General features: G+C 43.4%; 1 protein-coding gene across 9 annotated transcripts in view; it reads right to left on the bottom strand.

Annotated features, from left to right (window-relative positions):
• Window positions 1-23857, bottom strand: part of LOC134145331 (H(+)/Cl(-) exchange transporter 5) — a 53700-nt gene extending 29843 nt beyond the window's left edge. For 4 of the 9 annotated variants that reach the window (XM_062584725.1, XM_062584730.1, XM_062584731.1 and 1 more), the window contains exons 1-3: window positions 23451-23540; window positions 16521-16740; window positions 1822-1971 (exon numbers count right to left, since the gene is read on the bottom strand). In XM_062584725.1, the coding sequence (XP_062440709.1) occupies window positions 1822-1954 (133 nt within the window). In that variant the 5' untranslated portion in view covers window positions 1955-1971; window positions 16521-16740; window positions 23451-23540. Of the gene's footprint in view, window positions 1-1821; window positions 1972-6556; window positions 6576-16520; window positions 16741-23450; window positions 23544-23664 lie in introns of those variants that run through there. The other 5 variants (XM_062584727.1, XM_062584726.1, XM_062584729.1 and 2 more) reach the window with 5 other exon arrangements.
• Between the last annotated feature and the right edge of the window lie 263 nt (window positions 23858-24120).

The raw sequence follows: 24120 nt of genomic DNA, 5'->3' as shown, positions 1-24120 counted from the left end.
ATCTGAACGGAGGGTGTCAAGGGGATGGGGACAAACTTTTCAGTTGTCCAGTGTGACAGGACAAGAAGCAATGGGCACGAACTGAACTACAGGAAGTTCTGCCTGAATATGAGGAGCAATTTCTTCACTGTGAGAGTGACAGAGCACTAGAAACAGGTTGCCCAGAGAGGTTGTGGAGTCTCCTCCTCTGAAGATCTTCAAGGCCTGCCTGGATGCAATCCTGTCTAACATGCTCTTGGTGACCCTGCTGAGCGAGGAGGTTGGACTAGGTGATCTCCAGAGGTCCCTTCCAACCTTACTGATTCTATGATTTGAAGTTGACTCCCAGATGTGTGTTTCTAAAAGCCATTTCTATCACTCCACCAGGTTCAAAAAAGCACACATTTGTAACACACTAACCTGTAAGTACCAACCTCTGTTCTTCACTTTAGACTGTTTCAAAAATAACCCAGGAAATGACACACCCAAGGAATAAATCTTTAGATGCATTCACTTTACAGATGGCTACAAATTTGTGATAAGTACCACAAACTGGTACTTATCACTTAGAGCTAATGCGTCCACTATAGAAATACGAAGAGTCTTTCTTTACTTCTGTATGATCGAAGTGGTGAGGGGGAACAAGTTGAGTGGAGAATAACCGCATGCTCCTTCCAATAGCTGCAACAGAAGGGCTGGTAGTTTCAGCTAGCGACAGCTGACAAGAATTTGAGAAAGACTATTTTCATTTAAATCACCTCAAGACAGATCATATAGTCAAGAAGTAAAGGATTTCTTGTTACTTTTTGCCCTAGAGTAAATAGGGTGGCAGGAGAGGAGAAATGGAAGCTTTATGGGAAGTTACAGAGACTTGCAGTCTGCTGACCAAAACTAAGCAGCATTACTTTTAAATTAACTTGCTTTAATTCACAGAAGACAAGACCAGGAAGACCTTGCTTAGTCAGTGCCAAAGCTAAGCAAAGCAATTCAGATTCATTTCTCACAAATTCAGGCTCAGATAGAATTAAGTATCAACAGGACTTTTTCTGATGGGCAAGTGGGGCAGCAGGGATGGCCATGTGTTTCAGGCTGTATGCAAGCTTAGGATGCAGCCTCTAACTTTTTTACGTTATCAAGATTCTCTCAACATCATTAAAGCCTGGGAAAATCTGGGACTACTGTAGAAGTAAGAAGGGAAAGGGAGGCAAGACTCTGCTCATATCACACAAACCAACCAGTCACTGAGCGCTGCCATCTTAACCCTTCACACTTATGATAAAGATAATTCCTGCATCACCTGGCCAGCTGTTCCCTACATGAGCTATTTTTAAAACTTCTAGAAAGGACTGTCCAAAAACCTTGAAAACAAAGTGGCAAGAGAGGATGTGCTACATTTTAAACATAGATGACTAAACGATCAGTTTTCCTCTTTGACAGGTTATTGGATGCACACAGCCTGAGATCTGGCAGCTTAGTTGCTGGAGATAATCAAGTAGTACCTCCCACCATGCTGAAGTCATTAGCCTGCTTGCAGTAACTGGCACAAAGCAGAAAGTCTCCTTCAAATAAATGGCAAACACACACCTCCCACCCGCCACTGTTAAAAACAACGCTATAGGCCAAATTAGGCAGGAGAGGAAGCCATGCCTGCTCTGCATAAGTCTATTTATGGACATCATGCAGAGCAAAATACTTCAAACTGTTCACATTGGTGCTGTGAAATGTTAGTCTTTCACTCTAACGCAGAGGCCAACAGAGATCTCTGTAAAGAATATATTAACATAAAATGCTACTGAAAGTTGTTATGAAGAACAACAGAAAATGGAGAGATATGAGTATTACCTCCCATCTCTCGGTCGAGTGGAGGGTCATCATCCGCCATGGAGAAGTCCAGAGATGCTCCTGCTATTTCTACCATATCTTCATCACTAGTGCTGCTTTGGTAACTCCCTCGTCGATAACCTTTCTGATCCATGGCTAGAGCATCCAAACCTGGAGTAAAAGGAAATACTTTAAAAGACTTATCTTCTAAACTGACTGGACTGATACTAACTTGACATTTCGTCCTGACAGAACAGGAGGCAGTACTGCCCCTCTGATCAGAAGGGAAAATGCAACAATGCCACCCAAAATTTCAGCTAGAACAAGTAACTGCTTGGGACAAAATTGGATGTTCATGATTCCAAGCTGAGTTCTTGCAATGCATTTCATATTGCCACATGCCAGAAACAAACATCAAGTCACAATATGGCATTTAAAATTACTTGGAAAGACATATAAACATAGCAGTATTAAGATATCCACGTTCTTTAAAAAAAAACAGGTTTAAGAATTTTTGTATGCCTATGCCAAGCCTCACCAAGAGAAACCATTCCACAGAAAGGGATCATACAGACACATCCTTTAGTAAGTCCACTGCCCGCTGGAAAAGGTGGCCTCAGCTTTTGGCCTGCAGACGTGAACTATCCAAGCCATCACTTTTCCCAGGAGCAGTTCAGAAACAATCAGGGGCTTTCCAGTTTGCATATGCACAGAAGCAAAGTGCATAGCAAAAACTGCAGCAGGCATGATACTTCCTGGAACCAGATATGCATCCCAAGCAGCCTGTGCAAGTGCAGTAAATCCCTTAACTTTGAAGATCAGCACACCCATGACAGATCCAGCATAGAGGGCTGGGAAGGGCTCTCAATATGGAGCCATCTCCCATGCCTAGATTCTGTTGCCTGCATAGCTAGGAAGTTCATGCCTCCTAAAGCAGTGCAGCCTAGAAATGTTTGACCCATGTTTTGCAGGATTTGAGCTCCTGATCTTACAGCCAGCAGGATTATAAACCTCCTGCTATGAAAAATCAGTTAGACTGAAAATAGTAGCACTTGAAATAGGCCTAAAATGGATTTTGAAACAAAGTAAGCCACCTGCCACACAGGAGACAGGTTTAATCAAGGCAGCAAGGCTGACATACAGCAAGCAAGAGAACTCCCAAATAAAAGAGACAACAGGCATTTCAGGGGACCATAGCTTACATTTACTGTGCCATGTCACTTGCCACTACCTTCAGAGCCTCCACTCCTCCAGATGGCAGTTCTGATGGAGACAGTATGATCACTTTGAAAACTGTGATACCAAGTTCAATGTCTGATTATAACATAAAAGTTAACACTAATGTCTGCAAATACATTTTTGAACACAGAAGTGACCAAAACACTTCACATAATGTTTTCCTCTATAGGAAAACAAATATTTAAGTTCTTCAACCAAATAGCCTCTCAAGGTATTCCCCTTTTCTCTCCCTGTGCTCTCAACAGGTTTGCAAAAAGCTTTTCTATTTTACCTCCTACAACAGGCCTGTATTTATTGTTAGACTATCCTGAGAAATCCGTAACAGAGACATGAAGCTCACAGATCAAAAACGGCAATATTACTACTACTACCAAATGGGGCAGGGGGCCTGGTGACAGAGGAGATGGAGAAGGCAGAATTACTGAGTGCCTTCTTTGCTTCAGTCCTCACTGCTAAGGACAGCCCTCAAGAATCCCAGAGCCTGGAGACAAGGGAGAAAGTCTGCAGAAAGGAAGACTTTCCTTTGGTTGAGGAGGATAAGATCAGAGATCTTCTGGGCAAACATGACATTCACAAATCCATGGGCCCTGATGGGATGCACCCACGGGTACTGAGGGAGCTGGCAGATGTTGTTGCCAGTCCACTCTCCATCATCTTTGAAAGGTCATAGAGAGCTGGAGAGGTGCCTGAGAACTCAAAGAAAGCCACTCTCACTCCAGCCTTCAAAAAGAGTAAGAAGGAGGACCCAGGCAACTATAGGCCAGTCAGCCTCACCTCCATCCCTGGAAAGGTGATGGAACAGCTCATTCTGCATGTCATCTCCAAGCATATGGAGGAAAAGAAGTTGGCCAGCAGTACACAACATGGATTCACCAATAGGAAATCCTACTTAACCAATCTGATAGCCTTCTAGGATGGAATGACTGGCTGGGTAGATGAGGGGAGAGCAGTGGAGGCTGGGTACCTTGACTTCAGCAAGGCTTTTGACACTGGCTCCCATAACATCCTCCTAGGTAAGCTCAGGAAGTGTGGGTTAATGAGTGGACAGTGAGGTGGACTGAGAACTGGCTGAATGGCAAAGCTCAGAGGGTTGTCATCAGTGGTGTGGAGTCTAGTTGGAGGCCTGTGGCTAGTGGAGTTCCCCAGGGCTCAGTACTAGGTCCCATCCTGTTCAACTTACTCATCAATGAGCTGGATGAGGGGACAGAGGGCCTCCTCAGCAAGTTTGCTGATGATACCAAGCTGGGAGGAGTGGCTGACACACCTGAGGGCTGTGCTGCCATTCAGAGAGACCTGGCCAGGCTGGAGAGCTGGAAGGAGAGGAACCTCCTGAGGTTCAACAAGGGCAAGTGCAGAGTCCTACACCTAGGGAAAGATAACCCTAAGCACCAGTACAAGCTGGGAGCTGACCTGCTGGAGAGCAGCTCTGCAGAGAAGGTCCTGGGAGTGCTGGTGGATGACAAGCTGACCATGAGCCAGCAATGTGCCCTTGTGGCCAGGAAGGCCAATGGTAACCTGAGGTGCATTAGGAAAACTGTTGCCAGCAAGTCGAGGGAGGTGATCCTGCCCTTCTACTCAGCCCTGAGGAGGCCTCATCTCAAGTACTGTGTCCAGTTCTGGACTTCCCAGTACAAGAGAGACATGGAGCTATTGGAGAGAGTCCAGCGTGGGGCTATGAAGATGATCAGAGGGCTGGAGCATCTGCCCTATGAGGAAGATGCAAGAGCTGGGCCTGTTTAGCCTGGAGGAGAGAAGACTCAGGAGGGATCTTATCAATGTGTATAAGTACCTGAACGAAGGGTGTCAAGGGGACGGGGACGAACTCTTTTCAGTTGTCCAGTGTGACAGGACAAGAAGCAATGGGCATGAACTGAACTACAGGAAGTTCTGCCTGAATAAGAGCAATTACTTCACTGTGAGAGTGACAGAGCACTAGAAACAGGTTGCCCAGAGAGGTTGTGGAGTCTCCTCCTCTGAAGATCTTCAAGGCCTGCCTGGATGCAACCCTGTCTAACATGCTCTTGGTGACCCTGCTTGAGCAGGGGGGTTAGACTAGGTGATCTCCAGAGGTCCCTTCCAACCTTATCGATTCTATGATATACTCTCCAGATCTGCTGAGCTCACTTGACTCCATAGATCCATCTGTCCCTTTCTGGGATGTAGGTAAATTAGCATAAGAACTTCTGTGATTCATGATTCTTAACTACCTGAACCTGAAGCTTCAAAAAGCAGTCTGTTCATGAAAGCCTGCTATTAAACATTGTTAACAATTAAGTGCCCTTAATCTGCTGCCATGTCAAAGAGCTTTCTGCGCCAAGCCGAGGCATAAAACCCACCTCTCCTCTTCCTCCTCTTTGGATTTAGGGGAAAACTAAGACAGCACAAGATCCAAACATGTAATAACAACCCAAATCCGAAAAATTAGGGTTGCAACTTCAAACCTAGCTCTTGCAACCTGAAAATGGGGCATTTTTATTTCCTCTCTTGCAAACATACATATTTTTCAAGAGAATTACAGAGGAATCAGATATGCAGTTTAGCCTTATTTCAGGAAGGAGAACGGAGATGGAAGATAAAAAAGAGACAGCATTTGCAAACAGTATGAATTATTGTCTGCAGAAAGCACTTCCTATTACAAAAAACCCATACCACGCAAAAAATCTTGGCTTCGTACAACAAAGTGACACTAAGTTCTTTACTCAGAATTTCTTTGGAACATTATGTTGCTTAACTTTTAAATCCTGTTTACTCATTAAACTTCTGCAAGATAGCAAGGCAAAAAAAAAAAATTGCTGAGCACTTGCTGATCTGAGCTCAACGTTCAGGAAAGGCGCACAAGCTGCTGGAGTCTGCCTGTCAGAAACAATGCTTTCAACACATCCCAAGAGCACAAAGATAGACCGGGTTCCAGCCTTTAATCAGTGCACACAGAAAACTACAGACAGAAGAAACAGAAGAATTAAATCAAATCAAATTTCAAGCGCTGTGATCTTCTTCAGACAGCCTATTTTGATGAAGCACAACTCAATCCAGTTCTCAATCTGCCATGCAGAGGTGGCTTAGAGAGTCTGAGGTATGTCAGTTCCTGCTCCCCTCTCTCCAACCCCAAGTCTGTTCTCATTTACCAACATTAAAAAAAAAAAAAATAAAGAAGCACACACTACACTTTCAAGTCCCAGCAACCAGGCAACTTCTAGTATGTTCGCAGCAGAAAAAGGACATGGAGGCAAGTCGCTGAATTACCAATTTCTTCCATAAATCCTCAGGTTGCCACTAGAGACACAAGTTTAAATCACCTGTTCTTACAGCAACACATCCTCTCTGGTACAGCTGTGTCTTTCCAAGCTAAAACTACATGCACCAAAAATTAACTGTGTTCACACACTTGGCTACTCTGTTCATTTACTACCCCCTTCCTCCAACAGGCAAGGGCTGCTCTTTCCTACCTAGTCACCTGGTGCAGGTGCTGTTGTGCTACCAGCACTTGCATGGGCTCTCCCGTAGTGGGCGTACATACCAAGAGGCTCCTGGTTTATCCAGCGCTTGAGCGAAGCTGCAGCCATCCTCCCCAAGATGCTGCCACTAGCCTCTTCCTCCTTGATCAGACTTGGTTTTTGCCATCTCAGGCAAGCAGAGGGAAGCGATGAAGTAAAACCTGAAGCAGTTAGCCCTACGATGCCTGGAAATGACTCAGATGACAGTGCTAGCAGTCAGGAAGCCGGAGTACCTCACTGCTGTTCTAGATGAGCAAAGTCGCTCCTAGGCGCCATCTCAATGCAAATGCCTTTGCTCCAACTGCATTCAAATTGCCACTAAATACTCCAGGCCACACATTCTCTCCTTGCCCCATTTCACACTCCATCGTCATCTCCAGCCCTGAGCAGGTTTGTTCCCCTGCCTGTGCCGAAGTGTCTGTCCTCGTGCCACCTCTGCACCAGCATGACTTCTCTAAAAATGCAGCAGCCGAGAGGAGGTGCAGCAAATCAGCTGCTGTACACACTGCCACTAAACTCACTTCCGTCAAGCCAGCCCTCCAGGGCTGCTCGTGCGCTAACCCAAGAACGTGAAGCAATGCTTTCCAGCACACAAGTCTGAAGTTTTCTACATCAGAGCACTAAAAGCTTCCAAAACTTTTTTCCCCCTCCCCATCTGATAGGAGGCTTAGCTCTGGCTCTACCACCAGCACCACAGTTACTACATGGGAAGAAAAATCTTTAAAAAGCAAACAGAGTAATTTTGATCAGTTGATTTCATGAGTCTATTTCCAAGGGAGAAGGAGCAGGCTCCCCACATAGCAGCTACTTTAATTTGAAAGCCCAAAGCCAAGAACAAAAAAGCTAGTTCCTCCCCCCCCCAAGAAATTTGCTTATCAAAGCTCAGTTTTGATTTGCAAGCAAGAGCCTGATAGTTCAGGATACTTTTGCCCCCTTCTGCCTTTAATCCTGAGCCCCAGTTTCTCTCCACTGCATCTTCTCAAATGGTTTTACACACCTTTCCATAACCGTACACAAATAAGGGGAGGAGAAAGAAATCGGTTGTAATTGAAAAAAAAAACAAAGAAAAGGAGAAACAAAAATCACTTGATTATTACGTCAATACTTCTAGTACCTGGCATGGGTTTAGGATTTACAGCAACACAATCACTCAAAAGGCTCACGCTGCAATTATTTTTAAAAGCTTCATTTCAGAGCAAAGCAGCTTACTCCACACACAAGAAATTTCAGCATAGTGGTAAACCAAGAAAGTTGTTTTGGACCCCTTCATATCACACATCCTGAAACATGTAACACAGAGTTGTTTCTCCTCTGAACGGGAGACTACTGCTTCATCTCCTAGCCTAAATCCCATTTTCTCATTCTCTGCTTCTTTCTATGGAAAGTTTACAGCTCCTTTCTTTGAAGTAGCTAAATAAAGAGGGCTCTTTCACTTCTCCCAGCTCAGCATTAAGGTGGAAGCAGGAAAGCACCCTTCCTAGGCTCAAGCAGACAGCACAAAGCCTTTCCAGGCTGTTCCTGGACATGAACATTCAAAAAAATCAAGTGGGAATACACTCTTCAAGTGCTTGGAGGAAATAAAATAAAATAAATGTCAACAGGGCGGAGCAGGATGGGAACTATGGAAACATCTGGCTTTCAGATGGGAAGACAAAGGAAAAGGATGAATACAAGGGTCCAGGCTTGCTAGGGCCAATACAGAACAGCAGCTAATTCTGTCACCCACATGCCATACTCATGTAGATGGAGAGTTACAGGCTTCACGGGTTCTAGAAAAGCAAGAGCTAGAAAAAAAAAGAATAGGAAGAAGGCCAAAGTATTTGGGAAAATCCACTCCTGACAGTTACTTCAATGAAGAGGCACTTCAAGTAAGCAGCTGGGATTCTCTCGCTTCTACTCTTCACTTTCATTACAGCTCTGGGGAAGATACAAGCAATTCTCTTAAGTTCGCTGTTTTATCTTTTGGTACCTATCAGCAAAGAGATATGGGAAAAAAAAAGTAGTGCAAATAGAGTAGGCAGACCTTAGACTAGGAGCTAAGAACTGTAGGACTATATTCCCTACCTCATGAAACAACTTTGTGGATTTAGATGAACCACAGCATCTGCTCCAGGGTCTTCATCCACAAAAAGGAGAAAATGCTTATTTACTTCTTGCCAGGAAATGCCAGGAAGAAGCTGGGTTTTTTTCCAACATCAGTGCATCCACACATACTTTGCAGCTACTTTACACAGAATTGTCTCACCAAAAACAAGTTGAGCTCAGCAAAATGGCACTGCTTCTAGAAGCAGACAGCTGTGCCCACATTACCCATCCTAAAACTGCACAGAGTGCTGTTGCAGCCATAGCTACTAACCCGAGGTAAGATTCAAAGCAGGGTAACAACAGAGACAAGCTGTAGCTTGGTAATGCTACACAGTAGGTTTCCAGGCACGCTGGTAAAACAAAAGACAAATACACTTCAGACCTAACTCAGGACTGAAATCAGTCCTGCCAAAGTGATTTGCTAGAAGAAACATTGTTCAGTACAAATTCAGATCAGCTGTCACTGGTAACAGTACTAAATCATAAATAATTATTAGAAACGCATTATCCTCACTACTTCCTGACAGTTATCTGCTGTATCAACTGGCTTCTTCAGGAAACTCCTTATCCCTCCTTCTTCCTGTACATGTCCAAGTTTTTTGGAATATTATTTGTGCTGGGTATAGGTTTAAGAGATTTTGTTAAAACAATGTCAAGTCACATTTAACAGCCAGAGAACATGACCATGTTTAAAGCTTTACTGGAATTATCAATAGGTTGCTAAATCATCTCTAGTAAACCAGGTCCTATGTTAACTGGTTGCAAATTCACATTAAAAATTCTTTAAGATGGTACAACACAGTGACTGGTAAGTTCTTGCACAAAGAGCAGTTCTCAGCAAGTTTCCCTCTAAGCACAAAAGAGAGACTAGACCAATGGACATGAAAGCGCCTAACTTCAGGCACTGACCAGTATATAGTACTCAAGTTTCCCATAAAAACAGCAGGAGTAACCCATACTGAGCCTCTCCTGTCCTCATGGGTTTCCTCTGTTTTCTGAAGTGGTAAGTCACCTGCAGGGAATTCAGGAGCAGAGGCAATCCTACAACCACCTGCAGGTTGCAAGTGAGTCAGGTTTCCAATGCATACCATCTTTGCCATATATTGCACCATCGCCCTCTACCTCTTAAAAGCTGAGAAACACTTGCCTGATAATTACAAGCAGGGAACCCCAGCACTCAATGCCCCCCCCCACCCGAAAAAGTAGGGCATATTTTCATTTTAATAATTTCACTGACATCACCATGAATTTTCTACAGTTATCTATACCTGGACCCATATAAATAATATAAATATAAATTGGACCCATACAAGTTATGATTGCCAGAAGCACCCATGAATTAGAATAACTCTGATAATAGGTTTTTTTTTTGGGGGGGGGGTTATCTTGTAGAGCATCACCCTTACTGCTAGCTTCACTTGAGTGCAGCTTCTCTTCCCTCAATATAGGAAGGCCATACAATTTTCAGGTTGATTTTTCAGGTTTCATATCAGGAAATGGAAGCTCCAGCAGAATTCTGGTTTTCTTGACCATCTCATTAGAAGGACTAAACAAGTCATCATAAGGATTTGATTCAAATCAAAGCAGCCACACTGGTACTTATACTGTGTACATGGACATTTCACAGTCTGTTTTTCTCCGGAAGTCCTAATTTTTGTAGCACATTTCATTTTGTAGAACCATAACAAATACTGAAACTCATGTCATTGGATTGCCTTGTTTTTGCTTGGTTTTTTCCTCCTGAACATTTTGTAATTTCAGTTCTAAGTTTCAGTTAAAGGGCTACAGGTTAGACAAACCTGTAGGAATTAAACAGACTGGTGTGGGACAGACGTTTGAAGCTTAAAGCAGTACAAAGATGGCAAGCACCACATACTTTTCATTGGCATGGCTATCCTGTACCTTGCTGAATACTTACCAACATAATGACATTTCCAAGCACAAGCAAAACAGTTTGCAATTCTGTGTGTATGCCACGACCACACTTCCCTTGCTACCTGTAGCATCTACTGCAAGTGGTGCTGCGTTTTGTCAAGCCATGGCCTAAAACACTGCTTGTATTCTGACTTTCATAAGCCATTTTAACTGTATCAAGTCACACACCAGTTATGGGATGAGGTTTCAGCTTTCAACTCCAAACAAAGATTTTCTGCTTTCTGTCAGGCAGAATAACATCCACCTTTTTCCTCCATGCATTTACAGATGTATAGTGGCTACCGACACCTAGGGTAAAACTTCTCCTTCTCTTACAATAAAGAATACTCCTTGCTTTTGCTGAATTATGAGAGATGCTAGATCTTCAAGACCACCTCATTCTTGAGAGCAAATCAAACATTTAAAATTTACCCACCAACAGTAGGCACCTGTTAGATCAAATTTGGTAGCTCCAGCAGTGGCCACCTGCAGAAGCAAGGCCAATAGCGGAAGGAAGATGGAAAGTTAGAGGATTTTAACACTTGAATAAAGCTTTCCACTCTCAAATGAATGGAAGGCGCATTTCCCTCATCTAAAACTACAAGCATGCCTGAGAAATCCTTCTGTACGTACTAATCATCTTTAGGAAACTTTCAACATTTAACTCACTTGTGAGTTTATAAGTATAAATGTAAACGAGATCCAAACCACAATTTCCTGAAGCTCAACACACCACAGACTCCTGAGCAGGAAACTAAGGCAAGTACATTGCTTATGCTTCACCACACAACATTATGCTATGTTTTCAAAGTCTCTTCCATGTTACACTCAAAGTTATAGCACATCTACAGTCCTAGTTCTCAAGATAAAGTTCCTACAGTTTCTGACAGGCACTGCTAAAGGGACAGAGCATGGCAGGCAGGGTGGTATTTAAGGATAACCTTCAGCTCCAGACAATTAATCTTTGCATAATTCTTTTTCCTAGCAGAGGTGTCTTGCCTAAAGATTCAGACAACCATCCTGCTATTGCAAGTCATCAACATTTGGAAAAGTAGGTTTGAATAGGTAGTACTATAAATAGATTATCAGTAGTGGCTACTTTAAGCATGACAAAGCTACAGTTCATGAAGTATTTGTGAAAGCAATGTAAGAGAGCAACTACTGAAGAGTCTTTGGTTTCCCAGCAGGTAAATAACAAGTTCTTCCAGTTTGTCCCATCTTTCTACCCTCTTCATTCCAGTAAGATGGGACCCAAGAATGGTTCTCATATTTATGGGGTTGTGTGTTTTCCTTCGGTTAAGCTTAGCAATCACTAAACATCAGCCTTCTCATTTCAGTAAACAGCAAGTGCTGTGTTGTGTGAACTGGGTGACAGATCACATTTTCTAGGTCACGTACAGAACTAATGCCAAGTACTAGAGCTTTTGCGATCCTTCAGGATACAAACTGAGCAACTACTAGGCCTCCCCATATAGCTCCCTCCAGCATATTAGCCACAATGAAATCTTCCCACTGCAGATGGGAAGAAAATTGCAGAAAGACCCACAAAGGTCTCAGTTTTTGTCTTGCAAAGTGGACGCATTTGGAAGGAAGGTGCCGATTAGTCCATCCTTTCTATCATATATACTTTCTGTTAATTTTCAGAAAAAAAAAAAAAAAAAGGCAAATAGCTAGGTACTTGGAGCTTTTAAAAATAGCTGAAAAACTACTACATCACAGGAAGAAATCAGGCCAGTTTGCTGCTGAGTGCTAACTCATCCACACAGCTCTTTCCTGGTCCTGAAGCATCCTCACTACACATACTACACAAGTCTCTTACACCTAACTGCTTGTCTGCAAGCACTTCTTGATCTCTTTTTAGGTTAATGTTCTGGCAAAAAGTAGCCTGACTTGAAAATTCCAAAGACTAAACTTAAAGGAAGCTTCTGACCATCCCACACAACAAAGGTTGTTAAAGGTCTTGTTGCTGGTTTTTAGATTTCTGTCATTTCCAAGCTAAATTCAGTTATTTACAACAGTTCCCATACAGCACCAGCAGTTTCTCCGCTAGTACTTCCCTCTTTTGAAATTCAGGATTCTGAAGTTGGATAACTACTAGACATCTGCTTAGGAGCAGCAACTGAACTATAACCTTGTTCTAGAACAGACCCACACAGTAATTAAACGATGATTTAAAAATCATCTACTGCCCAGCCGCAGGCTCATCAAATCTTCAGGAACATACAATAAGATTTCTTTGAATTCATTCAGCCAAATGGAATCAGCCACCGGCCCATGCATTCTGTAGCTATTGGTCCAGGCCAGTGAGATAAAGTGAGTTAGAAGTCCACGCTCTGTGCTACATCCAGAAGCGACGAGGCAAGCAGCAGCTCCAAAATGCATATTCCCTTCAGTTACTGAGTCACTCGTTCAGCTTTAGCATCTATCCTGTTGCTTTCTACCAATCAATCACAGCAACAGCACATTGGAGTCAAAGATCATTCCCTTGCACCTTCTCTCTTCAGCTATATCTAGCTCTGACATTGAACAACCCATCATCACAACGCAGCCTGTGGCAGCACACCAAGATCAAACTAAACACAATGATCAAGTGAAAAATGACTTAGAGGCAAGAAGAGAAGATCTTAATACTAGAGAGTCTTCAAGACAGCATGAGAACTAGTAGTATTGACCAGTAGTTTTTTATGCAAATGTTCTCTTTCCACTGCATGGTCTGAAAACACAGAGTATATGCAACCTTATTTAAACTCAAGAGTTTTAAGACTCAGTAATAGTTCCTGAAAGAGATTCCTCAATTGGAAATAAGAGATCCCAAGAATCATTCTAGCCAGAGGATAAACTCTTTCCCTCATTTGCAGAATACACCCACTGCATTGTCACTTAAACAGAACAGCTTCCCAAAACCAGCCTGGGAGATACAGTAGCTCCTGCCTAGAAATCACATCACCAGTGCTCTACAGTGATATTCACACACTAAGCACCCGCAAGACCCTTTTGAACCATGTATTATGCAAGATGATTTCACATCAAATGAAGTACAATTTGCCAAGTAGCAGTATTTTTAAGTAATTATCCTTTCCTATTTGCTTCCTATATGGCAATAAATAAATAAATTTATGAAAAATGCAGTTAATTTTCCACTTCCCAACTAAAACAAACTACTCCAACAATAGAACTAATGTTTTGCTAGCACATTTCTACTTTTCAGGTTAAACACATACCTCCCCATAGTCCTATCAGTATTCATATCACAAACACTGGTTATGCAATTAACATTACAGATGACGTTTTCTTTTGGATTGCAAAATTCAGAATGATCTAATAATTCCATTATTTCTGTACCATATTTGTGGTATTTCATTATTTTATTGGAATTGGAAAAGAGCAAGATTTTGGCATTATGGAGCTCAAGTCCTAAAGATTCAATGAGGTTTATGCCCCAAAGCCTGTCAGATAGGAAAAGCCAAAAAACACTAATGAAATATCATCTCTTTTCATAAACACTGCCTTTTCTTTAAAAAGGGCCATTATGACTACAACAGCAAGACTTCTACAGATATTTCTGATTACATTTTATAGTCCACTTCACCTTCATACTAACAAAGTTTTAGTTGACAGATATTTCATACTTTCATAAATTCCAAGTAATACACCTCTTCCAGCAAAACATCATCCTTTTTTATGTCATGCTTCACAGCACACTCTGAAATTCAAGCAGCATAAGAGTGGTCTCAAGCAAGACATTTATTTCAAGGATGTTGCAGTTCTGCTTGTTTGACAACACAGAAAACGTCTACATTTGTTATTGAAATATAAGCTAAAACTGGCTTAAGAGGGGATTTTGAGAGGTACAAGGAGAACTTAAAAAGTCCAGCTCTCACAAAACTCTCAGTGGGAACAGGATACTTAACCTCCTTTTGCAATTGTAAGGAGGTTACGGGAGGAGAACCAGAGCATTGGCAAGAACTACTGTACATTAGCTGAATATCCCTAGGGAGGTGGTGGTTAATGATTCAAAGAGAAGCTGCCAAATTACAGTGAAAATTAGACTGGCATGCACTGAATGCTGTTAAGCAGCCAGGTGCTGAGTGTTGTATGCACAAGTTACCTTTCAAACACCTCCCTCCCCATGAAATCCTTCTGAGCTTTCCAGTGGCTAGGAGTAGCCCACGATGCAGTTGATTTCATACATTTTTGTCAAAGTAATGGATTTCATTCTGCTTGTGGACACTTCCTCAGACTGACTGGCTATTCAATCCAAAGTACACAAACTCTTTTCTTGCACAGTCACTACACGTTGCAAGTAAACTGGAAGTTCCTGAAGGGGGAGGAGGGAGTGGAAGTGATTTTGAAAGTAATCTATTGCAGCCCAGCAGTTTTGAACCCATTTCATTGAACCAGAACAAGCTGGCACAGCAACAACAGGATAACCAAGGGCTAACTCACTGACTAAAATGCTTAAGCAGCTCTCAGGACTCTGAATTTCCAAAGATGCTGCAGTCACCTACAAATCAAGTATGTACCCAATAGCTCATTCTCCACCCTCTAGCAACAGAAGGCAGCAGTCAGGTAGCACAAGGAGTTGCAATAATTGCTGTGTACAATGTTCTCTAGCTATCTAAAATTCCAGCTCACTCATAATACAAGGAGATCTCCATCTACCCTAAGGGGAAAGCCAAATTCTTCAAAAAAAATAAAGCACCTAAGTCATTGGAATAAGTGACCTAACTTTCCACTTTATTTTCTGCAAATTTCTCAGGAACTGCACATGTAACAGTCTAGCCTTTCCCAGAATTAGTTTAGCAAACTGAATACTGTTTTGATCCACAAAAGATAGCACAGTCAACATTACATGTCTTTCAGATCCTCTTATAACATTTAATGAACACCTTCCACGCTGTTTTCTGTACAATGTTTTATACAAATGTGCATACTTTTCATCAGAAACTGCCAACTTATTGTTACCCAGAGATTTAGGGATCACAAATACAATATAAACACATGAAGAATTTTCCTTTTATGGATGATGGCCCTTGTAATTTTAAAGGATGGCAGAAATGGACTACCACTGGTCACAGCAGTAAATCCTCTCTTTGTTTAAAGCCTTTTTAAAAGTAGTATTGTAACAGGTGTTATTAATAAATAAATAAATAAAATAATTTTATATACCTCAGGACCTCAGGTAGATCTCACTACAGTACTTGAATTTCTTGAAAACTTTCTCCTTAAAGCAAAACCTATGAAGAGGCAAATGGACTATTAAGAGGGAAAGCAGGGACAAAACCAAGAAATTAATAAACTCAACCCCTGCCCCCTAAGGAAACCACAGGTTGCCTCTGTCCAACCAAGTGCTTAACCAGGTATATTCTTTTCCCAGAACTGTTTTACCAAAGTTGGCCTGCAGCATCCGTTCTTCTGGATAAAACGTAAACACAGCCACTGTGCAGTCAAATCAAGAGTTAAAATTTAGCAGCCAACTGGTGAAAGAGAAAAGATACATATATACAGAGACAGAATCCACTTCCATGGAAGCTTGTTCTATCATGGAAAAGAATAGGAGATTTTGCCTTATAGTACAGTTGCTTCTTTCTTCTCTGGACAACCACAGGGTGCTAGAAGAGCTACCTTCCCTGGAAACATTCCTCAGCCAGAAAAACTAATGGCTGCTGGAGATCCTCAAGGGTCTCACTGTAAGCATGTGCCTTACATCCTACCTCACAAGACACACAGCTATACAGAAAAGCCCAGATCTTGAAAAGAAAAAATACTAATTTACCCACAACAACTATGAAGTACAACCAGCATCATCACAACAAGCCCTGAAATAAAGATATTTTTACACTACTTCACAGTATCAAAGCATTTGCCTCAAACTGAAAATACTACACAAGCTTCTGCAACTTAAGAGGCATATAACATTACAGAAGTCTTAATCATGCATTTTAGGAATTTATCGAATTAACCATACACATACACATCCAACGTTACCTTAACTGAAGTGCTGTGGCTAGTCTGTATCATGCAGCAGGCTCCCAAAGGCCCTGTGGAAGCTGCCTCATCTGTTCTGCCTTTGAGTGCTGTCCCAAACTACATTTAAGAGCAGGATGGTCTCTCCAGGTACTTCCATTCTCAAGGGACTCATTCAAAAAAAGGATCTTCCAGAACCAGAGCTGATAGTACCTCAGAAACAACTGCACATGATGCTATGCTGCATAATCAAAGAGTAAATTGTTATTTCAGTGTGAATAATTAAAAGCATGATGCAAAATGCATAGCAAGTATTCAAACTCAGATACCTGATGTTGAATTCTACACTTAGACACTAAGACCTGAATTCAAACTCCTGGTAAACTTATCCCCCAAATGCACCATTGCTCTGTTCAATAGCCTTCAAATCATCCCTCATCATTCCCCCCCCCAGCTTCAATATTGCCAAAATATTTGTGTCATCACTTCCCCACATCCACACATTACACCACGCCCCTCAGACAGGGCTGAATGCAAGGCAGAATATATTCCACAGAAGTAATAAGGAGAGTGGGTGATCTGGGACATGGTGTCTGGGAACAACCATCTCCTTCTTTAAAGTTTGGCTTCAATTATAATCTGGAAGCGGGTTTGCTGGGAGGCATTGAGGGAAAGAGAAACCAGCTGGATTAGTTTAAAACCAGCCTGATGGCAACCTCTGCTACTGCAAGCCTTATCCTTCTTATGTAGGAAGTTGGGAATGCAACATACAAGTACAGTGAAACGAAAAAAAGCAGCCTCTTGCCAAATGGACACCCATTTCCTTCTTAGTTAGATTTCATCCATTCCAAGTCCTTCCAGGACTTCTCAGCAAAGCTGCTCACAAACGTCAGGAAACAGAAATGCTGGATATATTGGGTATTTGGCATATTAGATGCATTAACTATATTGCTATTAAAGTACATTAAAGTTTAGGGATTCTTTGGAGTAGAAAGTTTGCCTTTTTCTGTTAGTCACTAGAATCAGCTGCAGGCATTACTGGTGCCTCCCTCCCTACAACTGCTGCAGCAAGGATGGAAGAAGAAAAATAGGGAATGTGACGGAGAGAAAGAAGTAACAATGGTTTTAGAGTTGGCAGGGCCTGAGAGAGGCGAGTGGGGAGACAAAAGGAAAGAGCAGAAGAAACAGGTGACTCCTAAAAACCCAGAGCACTGAAGAAAGCACTTAAATCAGAGGGAAGAACTCCACCACCACTATGTGGACATGTCCTTGAAAACAGCCAGTCATTTACAGGACTATCTCCTACATTTAAAAAAAAAAGTATGTACCATCCCACACTTATAATCCCTATACCTGATCCACACTGTAATAGCACAAGCCTGCCACTGCCCCCATTTCAGAGCTGCTGTCTAGCAGAGGGACAACACATGCAGATGCTGAGTTCCCACCTCAACTCACCTGCACAAAGTCTGGTGTAAAGTCAGAGTTCCCAAGTCCTTTAAAACATCATTTTAAATCCTGGCACTGACTGTTTCGCATTAACCTCCACTAACCTTCAAAGCTTGCTCAGTGATTCATCCTATTAAACCAACTATTCATGAAGAGCAGCTATTTATCCAGAAAGCAAGATACTTGATTTTCTAATTGTATGCTGTAACACAACAATTACATGGCTGGCTTTTTGTCTTACCAACACATTTAAAGTCAAAGGAATAACATGTCATTAACATTATTGTTTGATAGCCAGAACATTTCCTGAAATATTGATGTTTCAGCTAAATTTCTTATTTACTGACTGGCCTTTTTTAAAAAAAAAAAGAGAGAAAAAAAAAAAGCCCTCCATCTTCCCCATGCAACAGAACTAGATTAAACTTGAATCAGACAAGTAGTGTTGGAGATGGACTGAAGGAAAGTATTTAGATGAAAAAAATCTCATAGCTTTAGCCAGAAGCTGAGCAGCCCTAGTTTTAAAATGTAATAGGTTTAACAGGATCTTGCCACAACAGAAGGAATAAGTACCCCTGTAAAGGGAGAAATAGGGTCAGGGGGATAAGTGTGTCTGTGCTACACAGTTTCCAGTAACTTCCTACAAAAAGTAACAAAGAAAAGAGAAATGAGGTTTGGTATTTCAGGGCCAATGATGATTTTCTAATTCTGATGCTTTCTAGTAGATGAAAGTCATCACTTACTAAACCAAAGAAAGTGACTGAAAAATATTTCTTATGATGTTTTCAAGTGCATGAGGTAGATGAGGGGCAGGTATAGCGGAACTCCATAGAAAGACATTCCTAGCCAGGTGTCCTTCCATACGCATTTCAGTTTTTGAAGTTACCAGAGAGCCATTACTAGTAACAACTCCACAAGACTGAGTGCGGAGGGGGTAAATATTTGCTGCAAGGTCCACATCACAGCAAGCTGTTCGATCCAAAGTTATTCCAGTTTTTCTGTTCTGAGCACCAGCATTCATCCACAAGCCAATCTAGATTAAAGAAGTAGCATTTACCATCAAATTGCTTCAATATCCCAGTTACTTCTCCCTTCCCTTCACTGCCTTTGGCAACTATAGGCAGGAAAAAAAAAGTAACTTGCACAGGCAAGAAAACACAGATTGGATACATAGCCTTTATCACTAGATGATAAACTGTCAGCATTAAATGTCAGTCTTAAAATTCAGTCTTAAAATTCAGAATTACTCCATGGCAACTGTGAATGAAGGCTCTTTAGAAACTGAATTAGTGTCAAGTTCCATCAAGAACATCACTGCGCACACACACAGGGAATTCAGAAACTCTCCCATTCCACATTTCTCTTGAAATTTCTTACTGCTTGTTTTCGTGATTGTTCCTGCTTCCTACATCTAATAGCAACACAGGGCAGTAAAGATCACAACATTGAAACAGTACAGACTAGGTAAGATCAGTTTAATTTTAACTGACATAAACACTAAATCTCTGTTGGAAAGAGAGGGTCAAGGACCGTATTTTAAAGACTACAAATTTCTGAACCTAGAATACAAAGAGACCAGTTTCATTTCAAGAGGTGTATTAAAGAGTCTTTAAAATGTTTATATTCATCAGTCTAGGAGACAGTATTATTTTCCCAGGGCGTAAAGAGACTCCCAAAACACACTCTTTGGTGAATTGCTGAGATTAATATTTCTTTTAGGAAGAAACCAAGCCTGAGAAGTAGGAGCTTATCCAAGACGACTGCCAAACACTGATGAAAGGAAGTCAGTCTGACAGTATTTTATTTCAGTTCTGCCTCTCCACTTCAGGATGAAGTTTTATATTAAGCTCAGTGTACTAACAGTTCTACTCCCAAGTATTCACAGAACAGGAGAGGAGGGAGGGAAGTATACCTTTTAGCATCCCATCACCAGCATGGTTTGTACAAGAAGCTAGATCTCCCTCCACTTATAGCCTGCAGGGTTATCCCATTATCTAATGAAAAATGACTAAACACTTCAGAGCACAGGGCAAAAGGACCTCAAGACTGATTGCAGGCCTGTAAAAGATTTACTGCAGCCCACATTGCATTCTCTCAGTGACTGAGGAAGCATTATCTAGCTGCCGAGGTACAAGTACAAGACACCTCAATCATATACATCTCTTACTGACCAGAGACGGATTTTAGCTTCTTCAAATAAGAAGCCTCTACTGAAATGTCTCCTATACTTTAGGTCACCCAAGACAAGCACTAAAATAAGAGACTCTTCCTTTATCATCGCTGAGAAGACCAATGGTTTGAATGACATGCACCTTTTTGAGCTGACATCGAACAATTTTATTTCCTAGTAGATCAAATAACAGAAAAATAAAACCTAAAATAGACCTCCTCCCTCTCCTCTGTGTATTAAGTTAGAAATCCAGTCACACTGCTTTGAGAAAGGAATATTATCAGCATGCCTGGCTGAACATCATGACTGCACCCTCATTATTTATAAACTGTTTACTCCCAGTGTCAACGATAGGACTAGTACTTTTCCCAAACACATGAGCCACTTTACCTTGTCAAAACAAACAGTAAAAAGATACAGAACATGGTTACACATTTAGTATTGAACTGAATCTCAAGTAAGTGTTTTGAGATTCAACATTGTAGCACTTCCCAGGCAAGCTTCAGAGAAGACTCTCCAAGGGCTACAGGATGGGAATCTCTGTCAGTAAAGCATTATAGCTTGCAGGGAGAGCTTTCCTATGCTGCATGACTTGCAACACTTCAACGCAGAAGTGCTAATAACCACAGATGAGAGCCTGCAGCTTCAGAAAACTGCTGCTTTACAGTGTAAATGTCTATGGCCACAAAGCATTACTGTTCGAACCTCCAGTAGCACAGGAGCTTAGCTATACTTTATTACAGCAATCACCTAGTCAGAGGAACAGAACAAGCAATTATCCTTCCTTTGCTTCAGGGCCATGCTCAAGCCACCATCAAAGCTACCCTGATCCAGCTTTGTTGTGTGTGAGCTCAAGCAGGCTGTCCGCAGCCCCCGACTGCTGCAAAACCACCACAACCAAGTGGCAGCAACTTCTTCAGCAGTTCCTTCAGAAACATATGGAAGAGCGCCTGTTCGCACTCTAAGAGAGATTAAGCTACAGCTGCCTAACCGCCCATCAGCTGGGCTGCTACAGCCAATTGTGTACAATCACCCAGCCCACACTAACGAAAAGATGAATCTATAGCTTTTCAAAGCTTTGTGTGACTTGCTGATGCAAAGTCACTTAAAGCAAGCAGCTTAAAACCTACGCTTCCATCTTCATCCAGATGAGGATGCAGATGCAGCAACATACTGACTGTCATCTTCAGACTGCACTGGTTTTGCAGTCCAATTCAGGTATCAGTGACAGAAACACAAAGACTCCAGCTGGTTCCCACTGGAGCTGTCAGTTTCCTCAGGGGTTTAGGCTGATCGGGACATATCAAGCCCATGCTCCAGTTCCTCTGCTGACTCCCCAGCAGCTTCAAAAGCCAGCCAAAAGCATTAACAACAGCTTTCAAGGATGGCAATGTCAGAACCCATAGCTCCTCTGTGCAAGCACCAGAATGATAACAATCCAGGAGACACAAGAGAATAAAGAAGCCAGCTCAAAGGATATGCCTATAGAATGACCTCCTACAGGAAAACAAATAAATCTGAAGTCTAATGTTTACAAAGCATTAGAGAAAGCCCTTTTAAAGCGCTCCACCAAAACTGGAGCAATATTCATAGTTATCTAATCACTTAAAGCACGGGAGAAAAAAAATAAAAAAAATTAAAAAAAAACCAAGAAAGCAAGGCTAAAGACACAAGAACACAGCTCTCTAAAAGCCAGAGAGCTAACTACTGCAGCTCCATGGCCTTTCATCAGCATATTTCATGTGAAGAGCACCCCATCTTATGATGGGCACAAAAGTAATACTGTGACAGTATTTATCAGCACTTTTCTTGTTCTTAAAAAAAAAAAAAAAAAAAGCCATTAACGCTACTCTACTTCACTGTGAAATGGAAAGCAGAGGGACAGAGTTTCTTTCCCACAACTCTCTGTCAATAGGAAATTTGAGAAACCACCTGCATCTACAGGTTACACCACGAAACTCCATTTCTGCCTTACTGATTCAGCTATAATTCACAGAGTCCAGACACTGACCAACAATTTTCTAACAGTATTCCCTATATTCAGAAAAAATGGAAAGGTCTTTTCAGTTTAAAAAGCAGGTTTTCAAGATAAAGTCTTAATTTCTGACTTCTAACTAATTTCTTGTTAGTTCTTCAAGAGAGAATTTCAGCTCTTCTCCTATCTGTGATCACAGGGCTTACATGCCATCCTGTTTTCAATCCTATAACCACCCTGTTGTGGATAGAGTGCCTGCTCACATGAGAGCAAATAGGAGCTGCTTTTGAGGGCAGTTTCGCAACTGGAAATGAACTGTCAGCACCACAGGGTGAGCCAGTTCCCTGCTGGCTGCCAGCAACGACCTGCAGACCAGTGGAGAACAAAGCCTGCAAACCACACCTTGGGAACATCTCCCCTCGGGGACCTCTCTTCCATGGCGCAAAACCTTGACAAGGCAGCAGCGGAGTTTGCATCATAAAGGCCAGGCCTCACAGTGCCATGGGCCGCCTGCCCGGCCCTCCCAGCCACCCGAGGGCAGCCCGTGGGCAGCATCAGGGCCACAGCAGGAAGGAGAGGTGGGGTCAGCAGGGCTCAGATCCAAGAGACCAGCAACACGCAGGGCACCTCTGCACCAATTCGCCCTGTTCAGGCAAGCAGCCCTAAGACATCCTCTGACCCACAGATCATTCCTGAGCATCACAGCTCAGCCTCAAACACACTCCACAGCCAAATCCCTGCCCCATAACACTCATCCTTCAGACACCCTGCATCCTCCCTCTTCTCCTTGCAGCTCCAGCCCCAATCTCCAGCCCCCTACACTAACAGCCCTCTCTATTCCAGCTGCCTTACTCTGCCCCATGGTCTACTTCCCTTGCCCAACATTTACACCACTCCAGCTCTGCCCCACAACCCCCACCCCTGCCCTGCAGCCCTCAATCGAGCTCTGCCCCATAGTGTTCTAGTGCTGCCCCACAGCCCCCAATCAAGCTCTGCCCCACAGTCCCCCACCCTACCCCATGGCCCCACACCTCAGCTCTGCATCACAGCCCACTTCCCCCCACTCTAGCTCTGCTCCACAACCCCTCCACTGCCCCACAGCCCCCAACCAAGCTCTGCCACTCAACACCCTACTGCTGCCCCCAGGACCCCCGAGCCCTGCCCCACAGCCACCCCCAGGCGAGCTCTGCCCCACGGCCTACCCCATGACCCCCCACTAACCGAGCTCTGCCCCGCAGCCCCTTACCACTGCCTCATACCCACCCTCAGTCGAGCTCTCCCGCGTGGTCCTCCCACTGCCCTGCCCGCAGCTCAGCTCGCGCCCCTCACCCCCTCCCCCGGCGCCCCTCCCAGCACCCACCGAGCGCGGCGCAGGGGCGCCCACCAGCGCGAGGGCCCTGCTAGCCGCCCGGCTCGCGACGCCTCCGCACCTGCGCAGCGGGCAGCGCCATTGGCGGCGGGGCGGGGAAAGAGGTGCCCACGTGACAGCGCGCCCCGCCCCCCCCTTGCGCGTGTCACCTATCCGCCCGCGCCACGCCCGCCCGTTTTCGTCCCTCTTTCCGACCAGGTCTTACGCGCAACTGCTCTGCGCTGCTCTGAAGTAGGTGCCGCTGGCGCCATCTTGAGTGTGGGCGCCGAGCTCCTAAAGCGAAAGGCTCCACAGTTTCGCCATGGAAAACAGCACAGGAGAAAAGCAGATGTATGGAGGTCGCCTCAGCGGGGCCAGCGCTCTGGCAGCTTGCATCCATGAGGAGTCTGCCCGACACGTGGAGAAAGGGAGAAGGGAGAGGCCAGGTCTGGCTAGGGCTTGCCCCCCCCCCCCCCCCGGTCACCACTGGGCCTTGCAATAGGCACCCTGGGCCTACCGTCCGCATGCCGTCCCTGCCACCTCTATCCCGCCCCGCTGTCCACGTCTTGGCCCGGCCATCCACAACCTGGCCCTGCTGTCCACACTGCTGTGCTGCTGCCCACACCTTGGCCCAGGCATACGTATCCCAGCCCTGCCCTCCACACCACAGCCCTGCCATCTA

Source organism: Rhea pennata, chromosome 11 (assembly GCF_028389875.1).
Source record: "Rhea pennata isolate bPtePen1 chromosome 11, bPtePen1.pri, whole genome shotgun sequence".
Lineage (NCBI taxonomy): Eukaryota > Metazoa > Chordata > Aves > Rheiformes > Rheidae > Rhea > Rhea pennata.
The sequence above is the reverse complement of the archived record's forward strand: the minus strand, read 5'-3'. Positions and strand labels throughout refer to the sequence as shown.